The following is a 24,420-nucleotide window of genomic DNA, read 5'->3' as shown; positions in this document are numbered from 1 at the left end:
ATACCCTTCTCCTTCATTTTCGACAATTAAGAAATGGGCTGCCTAGTTTAAACGTGGCCGTACCAGCCTTGAAGATGATCCACGTGAAGGACATCCAAAAAGTGTGACACCAGAAATCATTGATCAAGTGCACGATATGGTATTGGATGACCGGCTAGTCAGAGCGCATGAAATTGCTGAGACTATAGGCATTTCAAAAGAGCGTGTAGGATATAGTTTGCATGAAAAATTACAAATGAAAAAGCTTTGAGCAAGATGGGTGCCATGCTTGCTCACAGCAGATCAAAAACGCACTCACATGAAAATCCTCTGAACAGTGCTTGGAGCATTTTAACAGGAATAAAACTGATTTTGTGCATCGATTTATTACTATGGATGAGACTTGGATTCACCATTACACACCAGAATCCAAACAGCAGTCAAAACAGTGGACAGAAGCTGGTTGTTCAGTGCCAAAGAAGACAAAGTCTGTTCCATCAGTAGGAAAGGCCATGGCATCAGTGTTTTGGGATGCTAAAGTCATTTTGTTTATTAATTATCTTGAAAAGGGTAAAACAATAACTGGGGAATATTATTCTGATCTTTTAACCAGACTAGAAGAAAAAAATCATCTTTTATCAGGACACTGCACCTACCCACAAAGTTGTTTGGCAATGGGAAAATTAAGGGATCTGCACTATGAATTGTTGGAACATTCACTGTTTCCCCAGATTTGGCTCCCTCTGACTTCTATCTCTTCCCAAAATGAAAACTCTTTCTCGTTGGTCAGCATTTTTCTTCAAATCAAGAGGTGATTGCAGCTGTAGAGGAGTATTTTGCAGATCTTACTGAGAACCACTACACAGATGAGATAATGGCTCTGGAGCATTGCTGGAATAAATGTATTAGTCTTAAGGGAGATCATGTTGAAAAATAAAAATAATTTTGAAATTATAAATTCATTTTTTCATTGTTAGGCTGAGAACTTTTCAGACCACCCTCATACATACTATAAATACACAGATGGTTTATGTTTTTTGATTATAAGGATAACAAGTAATTCATTTTTTCCTTAAGTAATTTGATGTACTATCAAAATTATTAGCCCATACATGGCATTTATTTGGTCTTGTGGCATCATGCATGCGTGTGTGTGGGGGGGGGGGGATATGACCTAACAATATAGAAAAATACTATGAATTATTATTTATTACATATTCTGAAATCAGTAGACTCTTTCTCTTCTATATAATTTTGGTTTCACTGGAAAGTATGCATGCTATAATTCATACGTACTTTGCCTGCTCTCAAGGCAAAGTACAAAATGATCTGCAGAAATGTGTTAACTTTTTATTTATGGAAAAGTTGATAACAGCAATTGTAATGTCTTGGAAAAAAAGAAAAAAAGAATTTTGTATGATGTAAAATATTTTATTGTTAACATTAGAAAAGGATATGGTTTTTGTAATCATTAATTAATTTTTAATATTCTGCTGGATTTACATTTTTAACATAATGCACAATTCTGATAATTTCGATGTGTGTAAAAATCAAATTAAAGAATTAACTTGATATATTTTGATCTTTCTAGATATTCCTTGTAACAGATGTATTATTTGCTTACATTAAACGGGAATATTACCTTCTTCATGAAATGAAGACAGAATCTAGTGGCATTCCATTGCAGTTAGAATTACAGCGGGTTTTACCAAGTGAAACAAACATTTTATTACAGTAGCATTCTGAATTGAACCCACATGTTGTAGAATAGATGGACCATGTAATTTTAAATAGTGTCACATAACAGGGTAGGTAAAATGTTTTAGTACCTAAGCGAATAAAATGTCACAATTTTAGTACTTAGCGAATGGTATAATACCATTCTTCATGTTAGTTTTATTCCCATTTGACTATCCTTGGTACTTTTTTTTTAATTATGTAATAGTACAGTCTACTCTCATTATAGTAAACTTGTAGGGACCACAGAAATAATTTGTTATAGATGATAGGTTTACTATAGTGAATGTATTTTACAATAGCATTATGCACGTGGAGCTTTCTTCAGGACTTTTCGATAATTTATTGTAGTGAGCAGGTTTTTATAATGGTGTTTGCTATAGTGAGAGTTAGCTGTATTCTGACTGAATGTAACTGAGAAATAAATTTGTTGCTTTAAAGAGAGTAATTAAATTGTTATTTAACTATTGCATTTAAAGAGTTGTTTCTTATTAGAATTTTTGCTTTAAGTTAATTGGAGTGGCTGGAATAAATTAATAATCTAAAAACCCAGAACTTTATAATCATACATTAAATGTTTGGTCTTCATTCCATTATCTCATAAGATATAAAATAGGTTTTCATTTATAGGCTATCATATGCATGTTTCATATTAGAATTTAGATAAGTGCAACAGTAGAAACAAAGTGCTTATTGTAGTAATTATACACATATGCCAAAGATGGCTAAGCTTGATTATATAAAAACCAAAAGTAATGATTTATATCTTCCTGGAAGAAGAGAATGCATTTAGAAATAGCTAATTAAACAGGGATTTTTTTTTTCTCTCTCTCTCCCAAAAAATAGATCCAAGCATAATACCATTCATTTGCTTAAATTTTGTCTGTTATCTTAAACACATCACTCTTGAAATAAATCTTTTACAGCATTGATCAAACAAAGCAATAAAAATTATATTAATTATAAATACATGCAAATAAAAATCCTAAATTTGGTGCTAACGATGGAATTCTTAAAAAATGTTGATAATAGAGAACAGCCATTTCTTGTAATAAAGGTTCTTGTTGATATTTGGCAAACAATTTTTTAATCATACCAGTGATTTAAAAAAAAAAAAAAACTTTCTGTATAGATTTTATGGACCAGTCCAGTACTAAAGGAGTGAGATTTTTATAACAAGGAGAAGTCCAAAAATTAAGTTCCATGCATTAAAAATGAAGATGGGAGGAAGATGCTCATAACATTAATACTATTTTCCAATTATACTGTTTGCAAAAGCATGTAATTGGTTAACGTTGGATTTCACTTGTAATAAGATAGCATCCACTATAAGGAGTGTTGATTTTGGAAAAGGACTTGTTTCCTTAATGTAAATTACTAGTTAGAAAATTGTCTTTGGGTGTCAAAATATTTTCAGTGTGCTTCTTTTCTTTAAAAGAACCACATATCATTATAATATAGTGAGGTGACAGGCCTTTTCTCCCAAAACTCAGGTTTATTATTCTATAAGCCATCCTTTTGGTTGAAAAAAAACCTGGATGTGAATTCTATCTAGAAGATGCTAGGCACTAACGAAGGGTTTAAGCACAGGCATTCCGTACTCACGAATGCCCCCCTTAGAGATAATTAATAATTAAATTAGTATTTCACACAATTCCTACAGTCACATTATTTCCTTGTAATAACTACACCAACTGTGCAGTGCAGCTGTTAGGTAGGCCTATCTTCTGACTTTGGGTGCTGTGGGAAAATCCTGATATACCAAGGGTGTAGCCATAGTATTCAGCCTAAATACGAGGCTAATCTTCTTGAATGGCAGGCAGTCTCAAGTAGAGTGATGTGGGCAAAAATGAGAACGGAGAACTGGACATTTGTGCCTATGGTCCGACAGAAGATTCTGCTAAGGTTGAAGTGGAGGAATTTTTTTAGGTTTTAGAGAAAGAAACTGACACAATGAAAAAGGAAAAGTTGGTCCTTGTTGGGGATCTAAATAACAGAGTAGGAAATGACTGTCAGACATACAAAAATATTTTGGGAAAAGAGCAAAGCTAATAATAATGGCAAATACCTGTTGGATTTCTGCTCAGGACATAGACTAGTTATTATTAACACAATGTTCCACCATAAAAATGTGCACAAATTCACATGGAGAGAAGAAGCAAGGAATAAGAAAAGTCTCATTGTTATTGTTGATAGTGATGTTTTCTCCCTGGTGCAGGACACCAGAGTGTACAGAGGATTTGAAATTGGAAGTGATCACTATTTAGTCTTGAGCAGGATAAAATTGAATTTCATATTGAAAAGAATAACATGTAAGAAAGTTTTAAAGCGAATAAAAGTTGAGCAGCTCTCAGATGTGAACTGTAGACTAAAATACACAAATATTATTCAAGAAAAAATGAAAGAGTTTGAGAGCAGGAACCAAACTTTGGAGATTCAGTGGCAAGTCCTGAAGAAAATACCGATTAATTCTGCCAGATGGGCATGTGGTGAGGTTGTATGCAAGAATAGAAAAATCAGAATCCCATGGTGGACACAGGAAGTTAAAGAGGCAGTGATGGAAAAGAAGAAAGCATATCAAAAGTTCCTAGCAAATAAGTCGGCTTGTGCTCTTAGAGAATACAGAGACAAATGTAAGAAAGCTAAACACTGTGTAAAACTGGCTAAACAAAAGTCATGGGAGGACTTTGGCAAGAACATAGAAAATAAATATATAGAAGGTAGCAAGATATTCTGGAGGTTGTTGAAGAAGCTCGGAAATGGAGGAAAGAGTGCTGTAAAAGGAATTAGAGATGATAAAGGTGACATGGAAACAGGAGAAAAAGATATATATCCTTGAAGTATGGAGTAATTATTTTGAAAATCTGCTAAATGAAACAAGCAGTGATGACAGCACAGTGGTAAAAAAAACACTGACCAGGCATGCAGTCAGGAATACATATCCATACTTGAAGTAGAAAGAGCTATCAAAAGCCTGAAATGTAAAAACGTAGCAGGAGTAGATGATATTCGAACAGAAATGATGAAGTATGGTGGTAAATAAATTCCGTGTGATGATACTGCGTTCCCCTCCTTTTTACGGGAGTTCACAGTACCATCTAGTCCCCCAAATTTTATCCGGGCTCCGGAACCGGCATAGGCTGATGAATCAGAACTATGGCTGGGTCAGTATTCCTGACTGTAATCCGTGTGTCCTCAGACTGGTTTGCCTGCTTGCGGGATGAAAAACACCAGATAATCTGGCAGGAAAAAACCCTGCTGTCCATTACAAAGACCGGCTAACTGGAATATGGCTAATGAAGGTCCTTCAGCTCCTCACGTCGTTGATGGGAATCCAAACTGGGACACTCCTTCCCCGTGCATATGGTTGCAAAGCACAAAGTAAAGAATAAGCTGGATTCAGGCCAAATAGAGGCCGTCAGGATCAGATTTTCACTTTACGACAGATAGTTGAGAAATCATGGGAATATAACAAAGATCTGCATTTAAGTTTTGTAAATCTGGAAAATGCATATGACAAGGTGCCAAGAGAGAAGCTATTCCAAACGCTACAGTTGTATGGTGTTAATGGGGCATTATATCAATCAATACTTAGTCTTTATTTGAGTTGTAAGTCAACAGTTAGAATTGAAGGAAGTACAGGAAGTTGGTTTAATGTTAAATCTGGTTTCTGACAAGGATGTACATTATCCCCTCTGTTATTCATTATCTATATGGATCACATTATGAAGGAAAGTGGTATTAAACCTGATATCAAAATTGGAGATGTTAATGTCAGCTCTTTGCTTTATGCGGATGATGTTATACTTCTAAATAATTCGCTACAAGTCTGCAAGATTCAATGACTAAATTGAATAACTGTTGTAATAGATATGGTATGAACGTCAGCATTAAAAAGACAAAGACAATGAAAATAGTTGAAAATATCAACTGCATTGTGAATGGAGAACTTATAGAACAAGTAAAACATTTCAGCTACTTAGGCACGATTTTTGTGAAGATGGTAAGTTAAATATGGAAATAGACAACAGAATCAAAAAAGCTGGTATGGTAGGAAGTCAACTGAATAAATTTATATGGAATAGATAGAAATTAGCCAAAACACTAAATTACCTGTATACAAGACAGTGTTCAAACCAGTTTTAACTTATGGATCTGAGAGCTGGGTTTGAAATAAAACACTTGACTAAAGTCTGGAGACTGCAGATATGAGATTCCTGAGAAAGGTTAGGGACCTGAACAGCTGGCATCAATGGCAATATCATTTAAAACGATGATATTAGGAAAGAACTTGATATTGTTAGCATCTAGGAATGCATTAGCAGAGCTAATCTCAGGTGGTATGGTCACTTAAACAGAATGGGCGTGGAAAGATTAGCAAAACAAGTGTCCTCTGCCAGGTTGACAGGAGGAAAAAGGACCCAGAGGAAGACCAAAATATAGGTGGATTGATACAGTAAGAAGTGCCTTGGAAGACAGAAATATAAGACCTGATAATATTGGAGTCTTGACATTTAACAGACTGATTTGGAGGAAAATTGTAGATAGGAAGTTAGTAATGATGTAAATTTTTCATGTAGTACTATCATATCCTTTACACCCATTGAGGGTATATACCAGGAATTTGATGATGATGATGATACCAAGGGTGCCGTGAACTGAAAAATTTTGGGGTTGAATTAAATAATTACATTTAATAATTCAGGAACTGATTTCTTCCACACATGTAAACAAACTCATGGGTATGAGTTTGTTCTTTTTGTTTGAATTGAAAGAGCACAATAGTTTCTGTAACTTATTATAGTATTACACTGTATTATTATTGCCATTATATGAGTCATTGTTTTTAATCATACCAGTGATTAAAAAAAAAAAAAAAATTACTTTCTATATAGATATTATGGACCATTCCAGTACTAATGGAGTGAGATTTTTATAACAAGAAGTCCAAAAATTAAGTTCAATGCATTAAAAAAGAAGACGGGAAGGGGAGGAAGATGCTCATAACATTAGTTACATACAAATCCAACCTGAAGACATTCTCAGGAACATATCTTGTCCGTAATCCAGGGGCTGCCTGTATTGCTGATCATTTATATTAGTGTTTCACATATAAATAACACCAGAATAATATAATGGCCATCCCTGAGAATGATGGCCGGATTTCCAACCATCATCCTCAGAGCACAAAATGTAACGTGGTACTTCTCTAATTCTTCTGCCAATTGTGGTGCCTATCTTGAGTTTTCCTAATGTTGAGAGTAAGTTTGTTTAATATTTTGATTTTCCTAATATCATAAAACCACCCATGTTGCAGTTTTAATGGGGATCCTTTTCCCGCTGCTTTTCTTGAAGCACTTGTTTTTCTAATCTTTTAGTTCTGTTTAAGTGACATTTTAGATAGTTCTGTGTGCGCATTCTTAAATATTAAAAACATGTTCTTTTCTGATATCTCATTTTTAATGTAATCCTGCCATTAATGTCATTAATTTTCCCTTAAAAATGCTCATATTTTTGTCTTCAGTATACAGTAAACCCTTGATTTAATGGACAGAATTTCTGGTTCGTATGTCACGTGAAAATTAATACCCTGTTAATTTTAAAATGCTTTTAACCAAGATTTGCTTATAATTAAATTAACAGGTTATTTTTTTTTATTAATTTCCTGTTATTTTTAATAAATTCTGGCGAATAGGCCATCATACGTTGGAAAAACACTGTAGTAATTTAGCCAACATAAATGAGTCACTGCTCATAAAACATGTTCGGCGAATTATTAGCATGTGATCACACAATCGCACTGTAATTGGTTCTTGTGTCGTGTTGCATGACTTTCTGCGGCAGTTTTAACGCATGCTGGCAGATGCATTTGGAAAATCTACTTTATTATATAACCGCCCCCCCCCCTGCCTGAATATTAGTCCGCTATATCGAGGTTTTAATGTATTTGTAGAACAGTTTTATATCTGCCTCTGAGATTTTTTTAATGTTAAAATTAGTTTGAACACTCACTTTTTATAATGACAGTTTGATCTTTGGCTTGTTTCTCTCTTATTCCATATCAATTTATTGATCTGGCTTCTCAATGTGTTTTAGCTTTACTTGTTTTATTATCTATTTCTGTGTATAATTTGCAGTCATGGCTAAAATTAGTAACCTAAGTTTACTATTCAAAATGCAATTAATGTTTTCTGCACATATGTCATAAATAATGTATATAATAATGCATCATGTGCATCATCACATACATTTTCCATTTCCAAATTGCATCTTAATCAAATGCTATATATCACTCTGTATACAGCTTTTTACACTATACAGATTTAGTTCTGAACTATTTCCTCTTGCAACCTTATATGCATTTTTGAGATCAAAAAAGTCTTAAGTAACTATTTTTATTATGTTCCCCATGTTTTCTTTATTGTACAGTTTGGTTTTTTGACAACTCATGGTTCAACAGATTTATTTAGCCTTTTTTCTTGATAGTCCTGTTAGATTAGTGAATAGTTGCTCCACCCTTAAGAGGCTATGGATTTGAATTCTACTGTGGACATGGTCATTTATGACTATCTTTAGGCAACAGATAATTCTTACGATGTCCGAGACTATGACCTTGCTTATTGAAGGGACGAAGTGGCCTGAATAAGAATTCCTTGTTTAGTTTCTAGAGCAATATTCCTGATTATTTAATGCTTAGTCCACCAGTGATACTAAATCTGTTATAGATTTTTAAAGCCTTTTGTAGGTGGGAATGTGTTTGTATAAATGGTGAGAATGTGGAGAAATTCCTGTACAATTTTCCACATTCAGATTATTTCTTTGTAATAAATTTGTACTGTATGCAGTAGAGTCACTGTAAAATGTTTTTATATTGTAAAAAGTTAAGTTTAATATCTCCTGTTGTAATGTTAATACTACTTGTCTTAATAATATATATATTATATAGATTATGAATAACACTGAAGATAGCAATATATTTTTGCCTTACATTCTGATTTTACATCACATTACCTTTCTTTAGTACAACCTTCAGTTCTAACTGCCATTTTGCAAATTATGTTCAAGTTGCATATTGCATGTGAAGGATTCTGTTTACTTTTGTTTTTAACTTTTTTTTTTTTACAAAAAAATCCTCATAATTTATATGCAATTTTGAGATCAGCAAAGCTTAAATAAAGATTGCTGTTTTATAATCCCATGAGTTTCTATTATTTATCAGGTGAAAATCTTTTCTTGTCAACTTCTATTTGGTCTACTAAATAGAGGTTGACAAGAAAAGATTTTCACCTCAAACAATTCTTACCAATTTTCACTTGACTAAGCAATTTTGCTTAGCCTTTTCTCAGCTATGTTTATTTAAATCTTCTTAGAACACTTACGTTCAGTTAAATTCCAGTGTAATTCTCACCTTCAATATTATTTTCCACCACACATGTATTTTGCAAAATGTATAAGCTGTTGTGAAATTCATTATGTCTCTCCATCTGCCCTGCCTTAATATCTGCCATATAGATTCTAAATAACAGTAACGATAGCAATACATCCTTGCCTTACATGCAAGTCATTCTGTGATTCTGGTTGAGTATTAATTGGATTATTTTGCTAGGATCAAAATCTTAAAAAATGCACATATTGTATTAACTGTTTTTACTTGATACTGATTAATAAAGTTTTCGATATTATAGGAAGAAAACACAAGAATATGTCAATACTCTTCTAGTTCTTTCTAGAAAAGTATTGACATATTCTTTTACCTGCCAATCCTTTGTGTTCTGCTATCTGTGTAGGGTTTCCTGCCTGCCATTTCTTTTGTTCTGTTCTGGCTGGGCAGTTTCCTTTTTTATTTCTCATAATTTCTTTTTTTATTTCCTGTGATTTCCTTTATCCTGGTTCCCATGGTTTCCTTTCTTTTATTTCCTGCAGGTTTCCTTTGTTTTGCCAACATTGCATGATTTCTCACCATTTCCTTTGTCTACTGATCATGACATCATTTGCTAAGAAATTCATGTTGCTATCTGAGGTTTTTTACTATTTTTAATAGTGAGCTTTAACTAGAAGTGGTTCTTTCAGACAGGACTTTTCCATATGTCATAGCACATCATTTTGTTATAGTGATGTGTCAAGGAGCATGTCTACTGTATTTAATGTTACAGATACAGTGTCAAATAGTTTTAATACAAACTAAAATGAAGCCATTCTAAAGTGGGATTCTGTTTCATATACAAGAAATCATTGTAGATAATAAATCAATTTAAATAGCAATTTAAATGGCATTATGTCTGAATACATCAGACTTTAAAAAGGAAGAACATTAATTCCTTAAGAGACGTTTGAACCTGGTCACTGACAAGGTGTTTCACTAATGTTTAGTGAAATGTGTACAATCTCATCTTACATTCATTACTAGCCAATTAGAAATAAGTAATAGACAAAATCATACTTCTTAGGAACTTAAAAGATGAGTATTATAAAGAAAATAATATTTCTTGAAATCAGTTACTCCGCAATTTGACTGTTAGGATAAAACAGAGAATTTTCAACTAAGTGGTTCAGAGGAAGAACTAGCAGTTTATAATAATAAACTGGAAGGTGTCAAGCGAAGTTTCTTGCACTATTGGGAAGGGAGAATAAAGAGTTACCTTTCAGCCATCTTGCTAAGGGAGAGATTAACCTCATTACCATAGTTCTGCCCTGAGAATTTTGCTTTCAGAGTCTTCAATTAAAACTTCTAATCTTTTAAAACTGGGTAATAAACTAATATTAAGTTTAACTTTGAGTACCTGTAACTTTGAATATTCTGAAACATGAGTTTCATGTAGTGCTGTAGATCATTGGTTCTCAACTGGTGGTACGCGTATCCCAGGGTATGTGCTGGGCCGTTCATGGGCACATGAAAAATAATCAGTAATGGTGGAAAAACATGCTTGCTGCGCAAGCTCATTAATTGAGAAAGAAGTAATATTTATTTGTTAATAAATGCATGCATTTATATACATTCCATTTAGGCTTTTATTTTTGTAGACAGAAGATGTTTTAAGCTTGCGCAGCAATAATTGAGCTTTGCGTTGTGTATCGAAGGCCGTTGCTAGTCAAGCTACCTTGGCTTGCTCAGTTGTGGGAGCATCCAGGTCCTCGCTTCAGCACTGTGATTTCATGCGTGTGCATAGCCATTTCCGCTCCCTCCACGTCATCTCACCCTGTTGCTTAAACATGGGCCATACGCAGTCAAAGTAGCTCTAGCCAGTGAGCTTCAGCCAGCTTTTCTAAGTGTGCGTGTTGCTTAGGAAAATTAAGTTATAACCAACATTTTATGACAATGTTATTGACCAGTTCATAAAGAAGAAATGTAGGGTAGAATTTGTATTCAAGTAGCCAAATTGAAAAAGATAGAATATCATTTGTAAAATAAATGTTGTATTTGTATGATTAAATGTACATAAATTTCTAAATACAGGTAACCCTTGTATAATGTGGTACTTATACAACTCGGTTTCGATATAACGTGGTCTAACATTGTAGTAACCCTTTATCTTTTCATATGTTTTTCACGCGTGACTTAAAAATCAAATTTTATCTTTTAAATTTGTGTCTGCCTGTATCCCGCATATAATTATAAGTAGCGAATTTATATTAGGGGAAATACCCTTTAGCACGCATGTGCCTCAATTGCTTACCATATAAAACATTTATTGTTGAAAATTGTCCTCGTTTCTGCCAGGAAAGTGCATTAAAAATCATGTGTTCATCTCAAGCTGAACACTTTATTAACTGGTGAGTCACATACAATATGTAATGCTTGCTTTTTCGTGTAAAAAATTATTTTTATACTAATGGCCACAAACTGCAACGAAAAGGAAAAACTAACATTGAAAGCAAAATTAATTTCCCTTGAAGAAAAATGTTCAAAATCTTGGATCGGTTGAAAAATGGAGAAAAACCAGGAGTTTTTGCAGGGACTTTGAATTTAAATGAATCAACAAAATGAACATAAAATCTGAGAAAGTGTTTATTGCTGGGTCAACAATAAGTGCAAAGCATGTTGCGCATGTACGCGATATTCTAATGGAAAAATGGAGAAATCTCTAATGATTTTGATAGAAGATTGCACCTCAAAAGAAAATTCCTATGGATGAAAATCTTATTAAACAAAAGCTCTCAAAGTTTATAAACATTTATAGTGCAGACCAGGTGTTCAATGCAGATGAATCCACGTTATATTGGAAAAAAGTGCAAAAACGCACCTATATTTCGAAAAATGAAAGATCAGCTCCTGGATTCAAAGTTTCCAAAGAAAGAATTACTCTACTGTTTTGTGGTAATGCATCAGGTGATTACATGACAAAACCAGTGTTTATTAACCAATCCTCAAATCCTCGTGCCATGAATGATTAAAATGTGCACTGTTTTATTTTGCCTAAAACATTTATGCATTATGTGCAATGAAGTTTAAGTACAATTTGTAATTTTTATACTTTTGTACTATGTATTTGTTTCATAGTTTATATGTTTTCTTAACTTACATGAATTACCGGAATTAAATAAAAATATATTTTTTGTTGGATATGTCATGGTTGTTTATATAATTTAAAAAAAAAAAAAAGATTTTGGAACATAGCCCTACTTTTTCTATGTGATTTATATAACGCGGCATTTCTGCGAAACCTAACATCCGTGTTATAAGAGGGTTACCTGTACATAGTTTTAAATGGTCAGTAATTCATTATTCTGCTAATCAGACTTCAATCACACCTCTCATTCCCTGAATGATAACAAGAGCAAGCGTGAAGTTCAAGACCAGCATTTGGCCCTTCGGAAAAACAAGTCAAGTAAATAACATGCAAAACATTAGTTATGGAACGATAAATGTTAAGTTTGAATCACTGCTATTTTAAAAACAAGGGGTACAATTATAGAAATGGGTTTAAAAGGAGTACACAAGTGGAAAAAGGTTGGAACCACTGCTCTAGATGCAAGATGATAAATAATAATTAACATTTACGCTAATAAAGCTACCCGTTTTTTTACCAGCCAACAGACTGTCCATTAATTCACACCATCATAATGCTGGATGCATTTCTTTACTACTTTTTGTGTGTGTGTGTGTTTAGCTGATATTTTTATATTTCTTCATCTCTAATTCCATAGCCTTCCATAATTTGATTTTATACCTATCTTTTGATATACATTACTTATGTATTTGGTTTTCACTTTCCATGTTATTTTCTCAATCTCATGTTACCATCATCGTGTTCTTTATTAACCAGATACATCTAATTTTTTATTCTTGCAAATTTAAATATTAAATTAACTCGTTAATTTAAAGCCTACTGGTTAAAAAAAATAAAAGCTAAGCTTTATTAACATAAAAAAGCTAAGCTTTATTAACATAAAGCTTAGCTTTTGTCTATTATCTTAACCGCCTTTAAATTTATTTAGTTTATTTAAAAATAAATAACATAAATGACATGTCGAAAGTAACAGTATTTGTTTACAGCATATTTAATATATAGTGTTACTAATAAACAAAATGTAATTAATTATGGCATCATAAAAAAAAAACATTTGTGTTTATGTTAAAGTGTATTATTATTTTTATTAGTTTTCTATTTCTATGTTCATCTGTCTTTGTGCTTGATAATTAGTGTGTTGCTTGCTCCAAATTTCCCTTTGATCATAATTTCTGTATCATTACTGCCCATCTCCCCAATCATTCATGTTAATAGTAATTTTAGTTTCATGTACAAATCTTATATACAGTATAACATTTTGTTGGTTAGTAACACTATAAATTAAATATGCTGTAAACAAATACTGTTACAAAAATTTTGAACTGCCAATAAACATTAAAAAGATAATTAGAAGCACTAATCTAATAATAGGTGCCTAAGGCATACATAGTACAAATTATTATACTGAAAAACTTACATAATTATTTCTTTTTTTTTTCCCCACAGCAGAATTTTCAGTTAAGTTACCATATTTACTCAAATATAACTCATCCTTGTGTACATCTCGCACCCCTGAACCACCAGAAGTAGTGAATGTTGTTGTGGCAGAAATAGTAAAAACTTTCGGATGTGAAGACCAATGTGGCCATTATTCCTGGTGGTTTTACACCTTGTCTACAGCCCTTGGATGTATCAGTCAATAAACTACTCAAGGATTACGTACGAGAATTCTACACAGAGTGGATGGCAGCATGCAGTTACAACTGACTTCAGCAGGGAAGATTAAGAGTTCATCAGAACTGTTGTGCAATTGGATTGTGAAAACTTGGCACATGAATTCATCAGGATTAATTACCAAGAGTTTGTTTAAAAAAACTGACATCTCTAATGCCCTGGATGGGAATGAAAATGATGCTATTTGGGTAGATTGACAATGCACACAAGGAAACTGCTCTTGAGACCAGAAGTAGTGATAGCAAATAGGGGATTCTTGGTAAGACATACCTATTTCCAGTTTTTTTGAATCATGGTGATCTTATGATTCTGAAATGATAAAAGGATAAGCAATAATGAAACTGTTTTAATTTAATTACAGAAGCATTGTCACTAAAGAATAAGATATATCGCGTGCTGAAGGTGAGCGGCCGTTCGCTTAAATAACATTGAAAAATTAAAATTTACATGTAAATAATGTGAGCAGTTTATTTATTCATTTGTATGGGTTCCCATCCCTTTTTCTCCCCCGAGCCCACTTAATGAGGTATTAAATATGTGTATTCTATGACTGTAAATTCATGTTGTGTTCACGGGGCCAGTTTGCCTGTTCTGAGGAACAAAGCACCTGAGTTTCTGGCTGAAAAAATTTTCCTCCATACGAAACCGGCTAACTCCCCTTTAGTTGAAAGAGACAAGATAAAGGTTCCTCCTGTCTTGAATGGGAATCGAGCCCCAGGTCTTTCCGACCCAACAGCTTTGTCTATACTGACTGAGCTGCGTAGGCTCTATGTGAGCAATTAAAATTATAGTGAATAGTGAGGATATAATTCATCATCAAATTCCTGCCATGTACCCTCAAAGGTTGTACAGGATATGATAGTACTACATGAAAAAATTACATCATTACTAACTTCCTATCTACAATTTTCCTCCAAATCAGTCTGTTACTTGTCAAGACTCCAACATTATCAGATCTTATATTTCTATCGTCTAAGGCACTTTGTACTGTATCAATCCACCTATATCTTGGTCTTCCTCTGGGTCATTTTCCTGCCAACCTGGCAGAGAACACTTGTTTTGCTAATCTTTCCTCTCCCATTCTATTTAAGTGACCATACCACCTGAGATTAGCTCTGCTAACACATTCCTGGATGCTGACAATGTCAAGTTCTTTCCTAATATCCTCATTTTTAATATGATATTGCCATTGATGCCATCTGTTCACGCCTCTAATTTTTGTCAGGACTCTCATATCTGCGGTCTCTAGTCTTTGGTCAAGTGTTTTACTTCTGACCCAGCTCTCAGATCCATAAGTTAAAACTGGTTTGAATACTGTCTTGTATACAGCTAATTTAGTGTTCCGACTAATTTCTCTCTTATTCCATATGAATTTATTCAGTTGACTTCCCACCATACCAGCTTTGCTGATTCTGTTGTCTATTTCTATATTGAATTTACCATCTTCATTAAAAATCTTGCCTAAGTAGCTGAAATGTTTTACTTGTTCCACACGTTCTCCATTCACAACACAGTTGACATTTTCAATGAATCTTCCTATTTTCATTGTCTTTGTCTTTTTATTGCTGACCTTCATACCATATTACAACAGCTATTCAATTTAGTCAGAGAATCTTGCAGACTTGTAGCGGGTTTATTTAGAAGTATAACATCATATGCATAAAGCATAGAGCTGACTTTAACATCTCCAATTTTGATATCATGTTTAATACCACTTTTCTTCATAATGTGATCCATATAGATAATGAATAACAGAGGAGATAATGTATATCCTTGTCTCACACCAGATTTAAAATTAAACCATCTTCCTGTACTTCAATTCTAACTGCTGACTTACAACTCAAATAAAGACTAAGTATTGCTTGATATAATGCCCCATTGACACCTTGTCATATGCCTTCTCCAAATCGACAAAACTTAAATACAGATCTTTGTTATATTCCCATGCTTTCTCGACTATTTGTCGTAAAGTGAAGATCTGATCCTGACAGCCTCTATTTGGCCTGAATCCAGCTTGTTCTTCACCAGACTTTTCTTTCACAATTCTCCTCAACCATTTCTCAAGTATACTTGCATAGATCTTGCCAGGAACACTCAGTAATGAAATACCTCTGTAATTCTCACATTCAGTTTTATTTACCTTTTTATATATGGGTACTATGAGAGCTCTACTCCAATCATCGGGAATTCATCCTTCTGTCCAGGCTTTCTGAACTATGCAGTGCATCCACTGTAAGACTTTTATACCACCATACTTCAGCATTTCTGGTCGAATATCATCTACTCCTGCTGCCTTTCCACATTTCAAGCCTTTGATGGCTTTTTCTACTTCAAGTATGGATATGTATTCCTGACTGTATGCCTCTTGAGTGCTGTTTACCACCATGCTATCACTGCTTGTTTCATTAGCAGTTTTTCGAAGTAATTATCCATACTTCAAGGATATCTTTTTCTTCCGTTTTCATGTCACCTTTATCATCTCTAACTCCTTTTACAGCACTCTTTCCTCCATTCCTAAGCTTCTTCAACATCCTCCAGAATATTTTGCCACCTTCTTGATATTTATTTTCTATATTCTTGCCAAAGTCCTCCCATGACTTTTGTTTAGCTAGTTTTACACGGTGTTTAGCTTTCTTACATTTGTCTCTGTATTCTTTAAGAGCACAAGCCGACTTATTTGCCAGCAACTTTTGATATGCTTTCTTCTTTTCTTTCACTGCCTCTTTAACTTCCTGTGTCCACCATGGAGTTCTAATTTTTCTATCCTTGCAGCTTCACCACATGCCTCTCTAGCTGAATCAGTCAGGGCTTTCTTCAAGGCTTGCCACTGAATCTCCAAGGTTTGGTTCCTGTTCTCAAACTCTTTCATTTTTTCTTCAATAAGCTTTGTGTATTTTAGTTTACAGTTCACATCTGAGAGCTGCTCAACTTTTATTCACTTTAAAACTTTCTTACATGTTATTCTTTTCAATATGAAATTCAATTTTATCCTGTGCAAGACTAAATAGTGATCACTTCCAATTTCAAATCCTCTGTACACTCTGGTGTCCTGCACCAGGGAGAAAACATCACTATCAACAATAACATAGTCAATGAGACTTTTCTTATTCCTAGCCTCTTCTCTCCATGTGAATTTGTGCACATTTTTATGTTCGAACATGGTGTTAGTAATAACCAGTCCATGTCCTGAGCAGAAATCCAACAGATATTTGCCATTATTATTAGCTTTGCTCTTTTCTCCGAATTTTCCCAAAATATTTTTGTATGTCTGACAATCATTTCCTACTCTGCTATTTAGATCCCCAACAAGGACCAACCTTTCCTTTTTCATTGTGTCAGTTACTTTCTCTAATGCACCTCAAAAAATTTTCCACTTCTACCTTTGTAGAACCTTCTGTGGGACCATAGGCACAAATAAGTCTCATTGTCCAATTCTGATCTTTGCCGACATCACTCTACTTGAGACTGCCTGCCATTCAAGAAGATTAACCTCGTATTTTGTGTTGAATACTATGGCTACTCCTTCTTTTCCTTGATTGTCATTGCCTGAATATAACATTTTGTATTTATTGCTCAGAAAGATTTCACCAGTTTTTGTCTTTTTTGTTTCAGTCACCCCTATTATGTCGATCTGGTACTTACCTAATTCCTCAGTTAGCTCCATTTCTTTGCCATTCAAGCTTCTTATGTTGACAGTACCGATCTTTAACTCTGGTGATGTTGAGTTGGGGTGTGTTTTCAGATTTTTTCCAGTAGCTGACTTTTCGCTGTTCGCCCTGGTTCCCTGGCGAAAACAATCATGGCCTTGTTTAACCGGATGATGCCCCAGCCGTCATGAAATTTACTCATGTTGTACCATCATTTTTTATTTTAGTTTTAATTATTTAATTATAAATGTCAGTTATTTAATTAGGATTTAATTATAAATGTCAATTTAGTTTTTTTCCTGAGAAACTTTAGTTTCTGAAAATCCCCATATATGTCTCACACCTCCATTTTTTAACCTTAATTTTGAGGAAAAATGTGCGAGTTATATTCGAGTAAATATGGTACTTGACTATCTTTCAGTTCTGCCAAAAAGTTTAGATACAAATGAAAATCAGAATGGAATATTGTGAGGATATTAAGAAAAGATCCTTAATAAAATTTATATTATGTATAACTAAATTAAATTAAACTTGCCAAGAAATTATATTCTTGTTTAATCCTTTATCCAAGTGTAAGCAAACCAAGGTTTCATGTAAAGTATCTTCATGACTAGGCTGCTTGTATATAGATGCTGATGACTTCACATCAATTTCCTTAGTATCTCATAATGTAAAGTGCACATTTGCAACTAAGTGAAAAACTTTCTACATGATATATTTCTTCAGATTATATATATATATGTGTGAATGTGTATGATTAAATAAATTAAATGACTAGAAGCCAAGAGATAACAAAATAGAAAAAATACCATTTATTATTTGATCACACAACTAGTTTCATTTTTTTTTTTAGAAAACTTTGAGTACAAAACATGAAAAGAGAAATACAAAAATGTACATTGCAAGAGGCAGCTAGGTTATATAGGTTATAGTTGGGTAGATTATATCTAAAGTTAGTATTAAGATGGACCAGATTGAGGACAATTTCTTACTAATGCAAGTGATGTGAAGTCAGTCCATCTTTGCCACGAGTTGCCCCAGTCCTGAAGATACTTCAGGCTCAAACTTTGCTTACACTTTGATAAAGGATTACACTAAATATATAATTTAGAGGACATTTCTGTTGATTCCACAATTCCTTTCTCCAGTTCATCGTAGCATCTGAAAATGTTTAAGTTTTTTTCCACTTGGTTAGACTATAATAAATTTAGTTTAATCCTTTATCCAAATGTAAGCAAACAAAGTTTGTGCCTAAAGTATCTTCAGGACAGAGGCACCTCGTGGTAAAGGTGGACCAAGCTCTCATCACTCCTTGAATTAGTATCTCCCATAATGCAAAGCACATCTCCTTGCAGACACGTATAATGCCATGCATTAAGGGAAGGGCCACTATCCAGACCGGTTTCAACCTTTATTGAGGTCTCGTCAGTGGGAGCCAGACCCAGAGGTGTTGATACCAAGTGAGAAGTCATATTTACCTATACAAGTTGCCAAAAGGCGTCTCACCTTATTATTAAATTACTCTGGATTTAGAGAAAGATGTTGGAAGTTTTTTGTTGGAAGGGCCACTACCGGTCTGGGTAGTGGCCCTTCCCTTAATGCATAGTGTTATACATGTTCGCAAGGAGAAGTGCTTTGCATTATGGAAGATAATAATTCAAGGAATGATGAGGACTTGGTCCACCTTTACCACGAGGTGCCTCTGTCCTGAAGATACTTCAGGCACAAACTTTGTTTGCTTACACTTGGATAAAGGATTAAACTAAATTTATTATAGCATCTAAAAATGTTTTCTGATTTATTCCATATTACTGGATGAATGATGGAATCTTCTTCATTAGGGCGATGCAAGCAGAATTATGAACATAATCAGAGCGCACTGGCTCTAGTTCTGCCAAATATAATGTTCTCACGTTTTTTTCTTATGCAACTCAATAGATTTCTCTGTCTGACCAAAGTAGGGCACATTGCAGTTATTTCAAAGACAAACTCCTGGATACTTTAGGCTGTCTATATCAGTACTATCTGCATTACAATGAGCAGGTGGATTAAAAAGTAGTTACAAACAGTCTGTTTATGATAGATGTTTTTCTGTAAGGTTTTAAGAAGCAACTGTAGTTCTTTGGTGAGGAGGGAGCAAGCATGTTTACCCAAAGTAGAAATGATGCTAAGCTTTTGGGACGGATAATGTGATTGTGCATGAAGGTATCTGGCGTACGTGTGGGTTTTCTGATAGTACAAGATAGTACTGATGTAAGAGACTTTATCTCTACCATATATCAGCTCTGTTTCACCAAAATTGGCTAAAATTCTCAAGAAATTTTAAATCTGCACTTCTTTTACTCCTCTTTCCAAACTCGGTTCCTTACTCAGTACACCTAAACTGAAATATGATATTCTAAAGTATCCAAGAGTTTATCATCTTTGGTGTAATTGCAGTGTACCCTATTTTGTTCAGACACAGAAATTCATTGAGTTGCATATTGCCGCCAGACATTAGACACTTTCCTCATCCACCTAAACAAACAACACAAACGCATACAATTCCCAATTGAGATTGAAAAGCAGAACACACTTCTGTTTCTAAATACACTTGTTACACATCTTCCTTCTGGTAGTCTTTCCTTCACTGTTTACTGGGAACCAACACATACTGGCCAATATATACACATAAACTCCTACCAACACAAAAACTAGAGGTCATTAATATACTTAAAAACAGGGCTTTGAAGATTTGCTTCAGTGAACAAGCACTTAAAGATGAGTTAAAAGTTATCAGCAATACCTTCTTAAAAATGGTTATAGCCAAAATACTATCAACAAAATTTTCTACAAGACCTCACTTAAAAACAAAAATAAACAACACTACAATAAAACTGTAACCATTCCATACACTAAAGGGCTATCAGACAAAATAAACAGAATACTATGCTTATGGCCACCTTTAAACTTCCTTCAAAATTAAAGAACTTACTCAACTCATCCAAGGATCCACTCCCTCTGCTGACCCACCCTTGAGTATACCATTATCGTTGCACCTGTAATTTGTCCTATATGGGGGAAACAGGACACACAATTCCTATCATAAAAAAGGAACATAAACGACACATTAAATATATAATAACTATGGTCAAGCTGGTATTTCTGATCATTCCCTGAACACTTTACATAGAATTGACTGGAAAAGCACCTGTTGTTTACATCACACCAAAACATGGTATGAACGTAAATTTAAGGAGGCCTGCGAGATTCTTATCAATCACCCTAATCTTAACAATAATGATGGTCTAAAAATCCCAAGAATATGGAAGGCACATATTCTACCCACTTAACCTTTCTCCCTAAGAGATAATTATAAAAGGACCATAGGTGATCCAGAATCCTAAATCTAATATAACAATTGTCATATTAAATTAGGACATCATTTTTACTGTAACAAAGCTATCTGTATGAAAGAATGTTTCTCTGATGTTGTTTTAAATAGAATATAGCTTTGATGTAGTTAGTTTATTTATTTTTATTTTATTTTCACTAGAGGTCAGGCCAGTAGAATAACATTGATAAATCATTGTCTCTGTGTGTGTATACTCCAGATGATGACCTTAATATGAAGGGTGGAACGTTGGGAAATTAAAATAATTATTTATAACATGGTTGTAAAGTCCATGATTTGTGTAAAATGGAGGACAGAGTAATTTGTGTTTCATCACTCAAATTTTTCACTTTTGTTTCATAGTCTGCAGTTCTTTCATCCATAGTTTTCCTCTAAATTCCTCATACACAACAACTGTACAGTGGTTTGTAATTTCTTGCTTTGTTAAAATGGCATATCCCAGTTTTAACAACTTGTTGAATAAATTTTTTGCATCACATTTGCATTTTCAGGCTTCTCAATATTTCAATGTTTGTAAAATGCTATTGTACCTATTGTTAACAGCTTGCACAGCTGCATAATGTGCAGACCATCTCATTTGCAGACCAACTTGGATTTTTCAGAGAAAAACCAAATGGGCATGCATGTTTAAAATACTCCATCAAAAGAAAACAGTGTTGAAAAATACTGATGTAGTCAACAGCTTCAGATACTGTTGAGACTGCTTTTACCCCAACTAGATCGAGCTGCACTTGATGCATAGTCAGCATACTTTTAATATTTTTAAAGAGTGCTTACAGCCCTTTGTCCACCTCCCCTTTCATGTTCGATACATTGTCACAGGATTGTCCAGTAGCACTTTACATTGTTAAACAAAGTCAAAGTCATCGAAGCTTGGTTTTCAGTTGCTGAAAAAGATAAAAATCACTCGTATGGTTTTTTCATTATGGCTGTAGCAAACTGAATAATTGCCAACTGGTCCAGGTTTGTCAATTCTGGTGTAGAGTTGAAAGTAATAAGAATAGCATTTAGTATTTGAATTGATAATTTGATTCACAATTTTGTCTTGCATGCATTTTCCCATGATTTTGATCAATTCTTCGTAAACTGTTTTCAACAAATAAGTAACATTTTATTTTTTCATTTTTCGAGATGATCATGCAAAATAGGTCAAACCTCACATGTAATTCAGTGGTTCCCCCATAAAGATCTCATTGTTTGGTGGACCCCACTTCTCATCATTACTTCTGAATGATAAACCTCTTTCACTTAATAACTGCAACAACTCTTTTCAGTACTTGGAATTAGTAATGAATGTTTTGTTCTCATTTGTTCATCAGACCAGCAGACTAGTTGCTGGTCTGATGTGCTTTGGTTTGAACACATTGGACCAGCAAGATAACATTGCTTGCTTGTGTTCTGTGGCATATTCATGATTCTCAAGAATTCTCAGAATATTCATTCAGTCAGATAACCCTGGTCCATTGTGAATGATATTTGGCATGTAGAAAACAGTTTGTAAACAAAACATTATATGCAACCTTTAATTTTTGAGTAAGCTAACCAGGATCTCATGACAATCTGGCATTTTTGAGTTTTTTTTTGGTCAAAATACTTGTTTGAGAAGTTTGTGTTTTGTTCTTTATAAATTTCTGTATGAAATTATCAATTGTGACAAGCCATTTTGAGGTTGTTGTGCTTATCAAAATCATCATATTCGTCAAAATAAAACTGCTGCTGATGTTTGGTCATGGTGGTCTATTCTTTGTAAGAATTCTGTTCCTCCTCATTTATATTATTTTTTTCATTATGCTGACTTGCTTGAATAATCATTGATGTTTGCTGTTCCAAGGTGTTTTCACACTCTTCAGTATCAACAAATCATTGAATTCTGCTGGCATTTATTGCAGTTATTGTTGAATGGAAGAAAGAGGGATAATATGATAGAGGCCTATAAACTTTTGTAAAGGTGTTATAGGATACCAGCTGATTAAATTTCTTATTATGTGGAATGTAGAGGAAGAAAGGATTAGCAAGTAAGAAAAAGGTGAGAGCCAGATTTTTCTTTCACTGAGTGATGAGTTTGAGGGAAGGGACAAGTGGTGTGAGTGATGTGTGACCTTCCTTGATGCATCCTTGACTCACTGGAGGATTCTGATAATAATAGTTATTATTAAAGGAGTACAATTAAATTTCAACTATTATTTTTTATTTATATGTGCTTATATATTAATTACAATGAAATATCACAACTTTGGCAGTATAGTTAAATAATTAAAAAATGAAATAATTGAATATCTTTTTTTCGACATCTTGCATAAGCAGACTCATCTGTCATCATCATATAATACTGTGTGCTGACAGTTTTTCATTTGTCATGCTTGTTTTAGTTCATTTTTTATTCAATTTAATTGAGAAAATGACCTCAATTTGTTTTTAAGTTTAATCATTAATATATGTATATATATACATGTTGAACCAAATAGTGATACATGTATCACTATTTTGTTCAACCATTAATCGTATTGTCTTAATCTCTGGTGTGTTTAAAAAAAAAAAAAAAAAAGTGCATAACAGTGTTGTATACATCGTAAAGTTGTATACATCGAAGCACTGATAGATTGGACAGATTGATAGATCTGTTAATATCTGCCTTAAGGAACAGAACAAGCTACAGGTACAGAGAACTTCTTTATACACTCCAGGATGTGCAAGAGGATAAAATTGATGCTTAGGAGAACAGATGAAAGTAGCTAACTGAATGTATGGAGATGATTATATTTGCTGAGAACTTTAGCTATCTTTTTTTTTTTTTCTCTCTTTTTGGATATACCTTGAACATGGGATTAGTTTTAGTTATAGAATGGTTGAGTGGTGAATGGCTGGAGGCATGCAATGTCTTGTTTGTTTTATGGGGAGTTGTAGCCATTGGTTAAAAGAAAAAGTGTTGTGAAGGTACTCCAGGTGTCATTAGAACAAACTGCGCTATGGGTAGTTTGTTCTAATGACACCTGGTTGTTTGCTTATGCAAGTATCTTCCCAGATCTCTGGGTTTTCTGTAAACATAGAAGGATAATGAACCTCTTGGTAGTTATGTCGCTAGATTATCTAGAAAGGGGAGACAGTTGTTAGTTTCGTTTTCTAGGGTGAAGTGAATTTTTGGATATTGGTTGTTGAAGAACACACTGACAAGCAGAGATAAGGAAGTCATTGTCCCACTTTATAAGGCATTAATAAGACCGTATTTGGACTATTGTGCGGTGGATTTCTTGATATGAAGAAGATTCAGAGGCGAGTTACAAAGATTGTTGCAGGTCTGTGGGATGTTTCCTACGAGGATAAATTGGAGGTCTGTGGGCTCCAAAAACTAGCTGAGAGGAGATATGATAGAGGCATATAAATTATTAAAGGGGTTTTATAGGATTTGATACTGACTTTTTTAAGACCATTGTAGAAGGGAGAGAAAGAGGGGGGCCATCCCTGAAGATTGTGTGTAAGAGTG

The 24,420-nt window shown here is 33.9% G+C and overlaps 1 protein-coding gene across 4 annotated transcripts in view; it reads left to right on the top strand.

The window, feature by feature from the left end:
- Nucleotides 1–24,420, top strand: part of PIG-U (phosphatidylinositol glycan anchor biosynthesis class U) — a 276,485-nt gene that overhangs the window by 174,157 nt on the left and 77,908 nt on the right. For 2 of the 4 annotated variants that reach the window (XR_016548865.1, XR_016548864.1), the window contains exon 12: nucleotides 1,571–1,787. Coding sequence is in view for 2 of the 4 variants with exons in the window: in XM_090398373.1 (XP_090254499.1) it covers nucleotides 1,571–1,717 (147 nt within the window). In the remaining 2 variants the exon portion in view is untranslated. Of the gene's footprint in view, nucleotides 1–1,570; nucleotides 2,187–24,420 lie in introns of those variants that run through there. The other 2 variants (XM_090398373.1, XM_090398389.1) reach the window with 1 other exon arrangement.

The sequence above is a fragment of the Typopeltis vanoorti genome, chromosome 1 (genome assembly GCF_054136105.1).
Source record: "Typopeltis vanoorti isolate ZY-2024b chromosome 1, IOZ_Tvanoo_1.0, whole genome shotgun sequence".
NCBI classification, from domain to species: domain Eukaryota; kingdom Metazoa; phylum Arthropoda; class Arachnida; order Uropygi; family Thelyphonidae; genus Typopeltis; species Typopeltis vanoorti.
The sequence above is the reverse complement of the archived record's forward strand: the minus strand, read 5'-3'. Positions and strand labels throughout refer to the sequence as shown.